Source organism: Chiloscyllium plagiosum, chromosome 11 (genome assembly GCF_004010195.1).
Source record: "Chiloscyllium plagiosum isolate BGI_BamShark_2017 chromosome 11, ASM401019v2, whole genome shotgun sequence".
NCBI classification, from domain to species: domain Eukaryota; kingdom Metazoa; phylum Chordata; class Chondrichthyes; order Orectolobiformes; family Hemiscylliidae; genus Chiloscyllium; species Chiloscyllium plagiosum.
In genome coordinates, this window is record NC_057720.1 from 92,493,983 (window position 1) to 92,501,930 (window position 7,948).

The 7,948-nt window shown below is 46.5% G+C and overlaps 1 protein-coding gene across 1 annotated transcript in view; it reads right to left on the reverse strand.

The window, feature by feature from the left end:
* Nucleotides 1-7,948, reverse strand: part of serpinc1 (serpin peptidase inhibitor, clade C (antithrombin), member 1) — a 32,839-nt gene that overhangs the window by 7,663 nt on the left and 17,228 nt on the right. Inside the window, exons 2-3 of the mRNA XM_043700035.1 lie at nt 2,754-3,150; nt 322-537 (exon numbers count right to left, since the gene is read on the reverse strand). Of these exons, the coding sequence (XP_043555970.1) occupies nt 322-537; nt 2,754-3,149 (612 nt within the window). The 5' untranslated portion in view covers nt 3,150. The remainder of the gene's footprint in view (nt 1-321; nt 538-2,753; nt 3,151-7,948) is intronic.

Below are 7,948 nucleotides of genomic sequence, written 5' to 3' on the forward strand. Positions count from 1 at the left end.
CTGTTGACTTCTGATATGGGGGCTGCTGATGATGGATCTTCCTCTTCTTCTACTGCCACCCCCACTGCTCCCTTCCCTCCTTCCCCTTGCCTTGTCTTCCCATCCCCTCTACTCATCCTCACCTTATCACTCACCTCTACTGACCTCCATTTGCTTCCCACTCTCCTGCCAGCTCTTATTCTCCCTCCAATCTTCTCCCTCAATCAATCCTTTCCCTGTAGTTCCCCCTTCCCTCCCTCCTGACCCTCCCACATCTCCTCCCCCTCACATGTATTGTTGTCCATCACCCCTCCTGCCCCTCTATTATCCTGCATTCCTCACCTTGAAGTTGACAGGGATGAGCTTGGCTCTGTACACTGCCTCACTGATGTTCTGGAATGTTTGGTTGTACGTTAATGACTTCTCACCAAAGAGCCGGTTGGCTGAAACCAGCTCTGAAGACTTGTTGGCTTTCCGGTACAGCCGGCAGTTGAGCTTAGCGAAGAAGTAATGCACTTGGTCTGATGTCTTTTCTGTGATGGTGTCAAACTTAAAGACCTGCAGATAGAGAGATGGAGGAAATGGAAACATAAGATTGGAACAGCTGTATATCATTTTTCAAACAGCACTGTGGGGACATCAGTGTGTATACTGCCATCATTCTTCACCTCAGCATATTCTTCACCACATTCCCGATGTATAGAAGCTTTAACCCCTATCAGGGAAAGGAGGGGGTGGATACTGGGGCCAGGGACCCCTCCTGACCATAGCAGGGGGCACTAAACTGTCCCAGGTCACCCTCACTGGCCTTTCCTAACTTTAGTCAGGCTTCCAGGAGGGGCAGGGTGACTGGTCCCTCGGTCAGAAGGGAAATTTAGGAATCTGGGAAAAATATAGTTGCAGATTCTTGTCCGTGACAGACTTAGGTATGGCCAAGACTGGGTACAGGATTGGTAGCAAACAGGGTCAGGTTTGTTTGTGATTGGTCATCTACATCTTTCCCCCGCCCCACCTCCCCCAATCCCTTAAAGTTGTAGATGGCTTGAGCCAGGATTGACACATGGCTTGTGAGCCACCAATCCACTTGGTCCAGAGAGGAATCCATCTGGAATTCTGGGTTCAGATCTGGCCTCTGCACCTCAGGAAGGAGATACTGGCCTTGGAGTGGGCGCAGCCCAGATTGCCCAGAATAATCCCAAGTTTGAAAGGGTTAATTTCTCAGGAGAAACTCTGCTTGGATTGCCTCACATTGGCGAGGGAGAGGAGGATATAATTGAGGAGCTGAAAGTGAAGAAAGGCTGAAGATGATTGGTGCCGTTTGAGAGAAACAATGCCCCCTGGTGGAGCAGTTGAGAATGAGGGGCTGGAATCTTCAAACTGGAGTGAGGCCTTTCAGGGCTGATGTCAACAAGCATTTCTTCACTTGAAGGGGAGTGGAAATCTGGAACTGTCTTGCCAAGAGAAACCTCCTGATGCTGGGTAGGGGAGGGGTTTCAATTGAACATTTTAACACTAAGCTCAAAGGTTTTTCGAAACACAAGGGCATTGAGGCTTATAGAACAAGCTGGGGAGATGAAGTTCAGGTACAGAGCAACCAGGATTGAATTGAAAGGTAAAACAGGCTCGCAGAGCTAAATGGCTTCATTGTTCTGAAGGATTCTGAAGAATAGTCATATGGGACTTGAAACATCATCTTTTATTTCTCACTCCAATGATGTTGCCAGAACAGCTTAATTTCTCCAGCAGTTTCTTATCTACTGATCCTCCGACAGTGCTGCATGCCCTTAGTACTGGATGGTCTTTGTCCATTGTCTCAAGGTAACTATGGCCCACTGTTGTGGTGTAAATCCTGTTTTTGCATCCCTCACAATTTTTGCTGCATTTCTCACACTGCTTATTTCGCTGAGAGGTTGTCTGAGAGGATGCAGAGATCCTTCAGCATGATCTGGACATTTTGGGTGAGTGGGCAAATCAATAGCAGATGCCATATAATTTGGATAAATGTGAGGTTAATCACTTTGGAAGCAAAAACAAGGAGGCAGATTATTACCTGAATCGCTGTTAATTGGGAAGGGGACTGTGCAGTGGGACCTGGGTGTCCTTGTGCATCAGTCACTGAAGATAAGCATGCAGGGGCAGCAGGCAGTAAAGAAGGCAAAAGGTATGTTAGCCTTCATTGTGAGAGGTTTCGAGTACAGGAGCAGGGATGTGTTACTGTTATACAGGGCCTAGGTGAGGCCAAACCTAGAATATTGTATGCAGTTTTGGTCTCCTTTTCTGAGGAAGGATGCTCTTACTCTCTCTCGAGTGCAACAAAGGTTTACCAGGCTGATTCTGGGGATGGCGGGACTGACGTATGAGGAGAGATTGACTGGGGTGAATTAGGATTGTTTTCACTGGAGTTCAGACAAGTGAGAGGATTCTCATAGAGACTTATAAAATTCTATTAGGGCTAGACTATGTTGATGCAGGGAGGATGTTCCCAGTGATGAGTGTGTCCAGAACCAGGGGGTCACAGTCTGAGGATTTGGGGAAAACCAATTAGAATGGAGATGAGGAGACATTTCTTCATTATCACAGGAAGTAGTTGACACCAAAATATTGAACGTTTTCAAAAGGCGGCTAGATAGAGCACTTAGGGTGAGTGGGATCAAAGGTTATGGGGAGAAAGCAGGATTAGGCTATTGAGTTGGATGATCAGCAATGATTGTGATGAATGGCCTCCTCCTGCTCCTATCTTCTATGTTTCTATGTTTCTATTTCACAGTACCTACCTCCATTAGCTGCTGCAGGGTGTCGCCACACGCTCCCAGTTTTGTCATGGCAAAAGCTGTGGAGATGCTAAGGGGTGACAGGAAGATGTTCCCCCCATCTGCCTTTGATTTGGCCAGTTGTTTGTAAAACTCAAAGGCGAATTTGCTGTTAGCCCTGGATAGCTCCCAGACCCGAGGGTTGGTGTTCTCGGGGAGGCCCTTAGCCTTTGGCTGCGTCGCCTTGTCCGCTGTCTGAGCCACTTGGGTTTTCTTGTCTGGTGTACGATACACGCACATGGGTTGGCCTGGGATGTCCTTGAGTTTGGTGTTACAGTGGGTCAGACTGTTATCACTGGAAGGAGTAGGATCTATCGCCCCCACGAGGACGGCATAAAGGAACAAGGCGAAGCGTCTCATCCTGAAAAAGGGGGAGTTAGTGAAAGATTATCTCAAGTTAACAAGAGAATAGAACCTGAAAATATAAAACAGGCAGCAATATTGATGAACAATATTGGGGCGGTGCTGGGTGCCTCAGTACTGCTGTCCCACAGCACCGGGGACCCAGATTCTATTCCAGCCTCGGGCAACTGTCTTTGTGGAGTTTGCATATTCTCCCCGTGTCAGCGTGAGTTTTCACTAGGTGCTCCGGTTTCCTCCCACAGTCCAAAGATGTGCAGGTTAGGTGGATTGGCCATGCTAAATTACCCATAGCGTCCAGGGATGTACAGGCTAGGTGTATTAGGCATGGTAAATACAGGGTTCCAGGGATAGGGTTAGGAAGTTGTGTCTGGGTGGGATGGTCTTCGGAGGGTTGGTGTGGACTCGATGGACCGAATGCCCTGTTTTCATACTGCAGGAATTCTCTGGTGAAATGCTCGTGACAATCTATGAATATATAAATGTGAAGTCACTATTGTCCCACTAGAGAGAGACAACTGGTGGTGGTTTAACCTGACAGTCAACACATCTCAGGTAAGGGGGAGGTTGAGAAGGAGGGGCTCTCACAGTAACCTCAGTCTCCATGGGAACCCATACTGTCAGCCAGCCAACGGAGCTAAACAACTTCCTGATGAATGCGTACATAAGGAAATAATTGAGCGTTAGGAAAGAGGAAAACATTAGATAAACAGAGGAGCGATGGATAAGAGACAACACAAAGAGATTAGGGACAAAGTAAAAATATAAGCAATTAAGAAAGCAAAGAAAAAATCAAGGGCATTAAATTATTAAGGAGTATAAAACATTAGAAACATAATTAATAGACTGAGTAACACAAAAGGAAGGCTGTGAAGGGAATGGGTCCTGGGACAACAGGATCACCCCACAGATTATGGTAGGGATATAGTATAAATATTAAATAATTAGGGATAAGGATAGGTTAACATGACATTGAATGACAACATGGAAACTGAGATAAATGTATCCAACATCAGAAAGATGATATTTTTAAAAACTAATCAAACTCATAAAGGATACAATTCCTGGTCCAGTTGGATTACATCTGCAGGTGTTAAAAGATGTTAAATTATGTGATTTTTAAGTAAATTTGCTTAATATATCATTACAACTCCATGACACTGTAACCCTTTTGCTATAAATTCTGTATTTTATGGTCCTGTTCCACAACCACAGAAGATGGGTGAGATTCTCAATGATTACTTTGCATCAGTGTTCATTGAGGAGAGGAACATAATGAATGTTGAGATTAGAGATAGAAGTTTGTTTACTCTGGATCACATTGACATAAGGCAGGACGATGTTGGGGAGGCTAAAGGATATTAAGGTGGACAAACTCCCAAGATCGAATGGGATCTATCCCAGGTTGCTGAGGGAGGCGAGAGAGGAAATAGCTGGGCCTTTGACAGATATCTTTGCAACATTCTTAATCACAGGTGAAGTCCCCCTGTACAAGAAGGCTAGTAGTGATATTCTGGGTAACTACAGACCAGTGAGCCTGACGTCAGTTGTGGGAAAGTTGCTGGAGAAGGTACTGAGGGATAAAATCTATTTATACTTGGAAAAGAGTGGGCTTATCAGTGATAGGCAACATGGTTTTGTGTGGTGGAGATTGTGCCTTTCCAACTTAATAGAGCTCTTTGAGGAAGTGACCAAGTTGATAGATGAAGGAGGGGCTGTAGATGTCACATACATGGACTTTAGTAAGGCATTTGATAAGGTCCCCCACGGTAAACTAACGGAGAATGTGAAGTCACATGGTGTGCAGGGTGTTCTAGCTAGGTGGATAAAGAACAAGTTGAGCAACAGGAGACAGGGAGTAATAGTTGAAGGGAGTTTCTCGAAATGGAGAAAGGTGACTAGTGTTGTTCCACAGGGATCAGTGCTGGGCTGCTGTTGTTTGTGATATACATAAATGAACTGGAAGAGGGCACTGTTGGTAAGTTTGCAGATGACACGAACATTGGTGGAGTAGCAGAAACCATAGAGGACTGTCAAAAAATACAGGAGAATATAGATAGAGTGGAGAGTTTGGCGGAAAAGTGGCAGGTGGAGTTCAATCCAGGCAAATGTGAGGTGATGCATTTTGGGAAGTCTAATTCTAGAGCGAACGATACTGTAAATGGAAGAGCCTTGGGAAAAGTTGATGAGTAGAGAGAAGTGGGAGGTCAGGTCTATTGTACTCTGATAGTGGCTGCACAGATGGATAGAGTGGTCAAGAAGGCATATGGCATGCTTGCCTTCATCAGGCAGGGTATCGAATATAAGAGCTGGCAGATCATGTTAAAATTGTACAAGACTTTGGTTTGGCCGCATTTAGAATACTGTGTACAGTTCTGGTCGCCACATTACCAAAAGGATGTGGACGCTTTGGAGAGGGTGCAGAGAAGGTTTACGAGGATGTTGCTTACTGAAATGCATAGTCATACAGTTACAGTGAACCACAGCACAGAAAAAAGGCTCTTCAGCATATCACATCTACTCCAGTCAAAAACAACCACCAGCCTATTCTAATCCCATTTTCCAGCACTTTGCCCATAGTCTTGTGTGCCTTGGCATCGCAAGCACACAACTAAGTACTTCTTCAATGTTCTGAGGGTTTCTCCGTCTACCACCCTTACAGGCAGTGAATTCCAAATCCCCACCATCCTTTGAGTGAAAACTCTTTTCCTCACATCCCCTCTAAACCTCCTGTCCCTTACCTTCAATTGACGACCCCTATTCATTGATCCCTCCATCTAGGGAAAGGTTTTTTCCTGTCTACCCCATCTTTGCCCCTCATACTTTTATACATCTCAATCATGTCCCCTCTCAATCTCCTCTGCTCTAAGGAAAACAACCCTAGTCTATCCAATCTCTCCTCATAACTGGTGTCCAGCCCAGGCACTATCCTGGTAAATCTGCTCTGCAGTCTCTCCAGTGCTATCACATCCCTCCTATAATGTGGATTCCAGAACTGCACACAAGGCTCTAGCTGTGGCCTAATCAATGTTTTATACGGTTCCAGCACCACCTCCCTGCACTTAAACTCCATGCCTCGGCTAATAAAGGCATATCCCATACGCTTTCTGAACCACTTTATCCACCTGTCCCGATAACCTAAGGTACTGGTGTACATGCGCACCAAGATCCCTCTGATCCTCGATGTTTCCCAGGGTCCTACCATCCATCGTGTATTCCCTTGCGTTGTTTGTCATGCCTCACTTTTATCAGATTGAATTCCATTTGCCACTGATCAGCCCATTTGACCAGTCCATCTCTATCCTCCTGTAATCTAAGGCTATCCTCCTCACTATTTACCACCTACTAAGGTTTGTATCATCTGTGAGCTTACTGATTAACCAACCCGCATTCAATTCTAAATTATTGATAAAGCAAGAAATTCAGCACTGACCCCTGTGGGGCCTTATTGGTTACAGACTTCCAGTCCGAAAAACACCCCTCAACCATCATCATCTGCTTCCTGACCCTCAACCAGTTGTGATCCAACTTATCAAATTTCCTTGGATTCCAAGGGGATCCTTTGCTCTCAGTCCCTCATGGGGATCTTATCTCAAGACTTGCTGAAGTCCAAGTCGACAACTTCAAAAGCATTGCATTTTACACACCTGGTCACCTCTTTAAAAAATTCAATCAAGTTGGTCAGACATGACCTCCCCTTAACAAAACCATGCTGTTGGAGAAAGTGAGAACTGCAGATGCTGGAGATCAGAGTTAAAGAGTGTGGCACTGGAAAAGCACAGCCGGTCAGGCAACATCTGAGGAGCAGGAGAACTGACGTTTCGGGCATAAGCCCTTCATCAGGAAACCATACTGCTCTCGATTAATCCCTGCCTCTCCAAATGCAGATTAATTGTGTCCCTCAGGATTGTATCCAGCAGTTTCCCCACCACCTAGCTCCTATCTTGAATAATGGTATCACACTGGCTGTCCTCCAGGATCTCTCATGCAGCCAGAGAGGAACTGAAACGTTTGCAATTCTTGCCTCCCTTGTCTCAATCAGCTTGACCACATTTTCCGAAGCCAAACAGAGGTAGCTGGGTAACAGTTAGAGGTGGGAAGGGGAGGAAGCAGGCAGTGCAGGGATCCCCTGTGGTCGTTTCCCTCAACAATAAGTATACCGCTTTGGATACTGGTGGGGGGGACAGCCTAGCAGGGGTAAGCTGCAGTGACCGGGTCTGTGGCGCGAGGTCTGGCTCTGAGGCTCAGAAGGGAAAGGGGGAGAGGAGGAGAGCGCTAGTTATAGGAGACTCTCTAGTTAGAGGGACGGACAGGCGGTTCAGTGGGCATGGGCGAGACTCTCGGATTGTTTGTTGCCTCCTGGGTGCCAGGGTCCGAGACGTCTCGGACCGTATCTTCAGAATCCTTAAGGGGGAGGCTGTGCAGCCAGAAGTCGTGGTGCACGTTGGCACCAATGACATAGGTAGGAAGAGGTGGGGAGGTCATTCAAGAGCTCAGGGAGTTAGGCTGGAAGCTGAAAGCTAGGACAGACAGAATCGTCATCACTGGGTTGTTGCCGGTGCCACGTGACAGTGAGGCAAGGAATAGGGAGAGAGTGCAGTTGAACACGTGGCTGCAAGGATGGTGTAGGAGGGAGGGCTTCAGGTATTTGGACAATTGGACTGCATTCTGGGGAAGGTGGGACCTATTCAAGCAGGACGGGTTGCACCTGAACCAGAAGGGCACCAATATCCTGGGAGGTAGGTTTGCTAGCACTCTTCGGGGAGGGGTTTAAACTAATTTGGCAGGGGAATGGGATC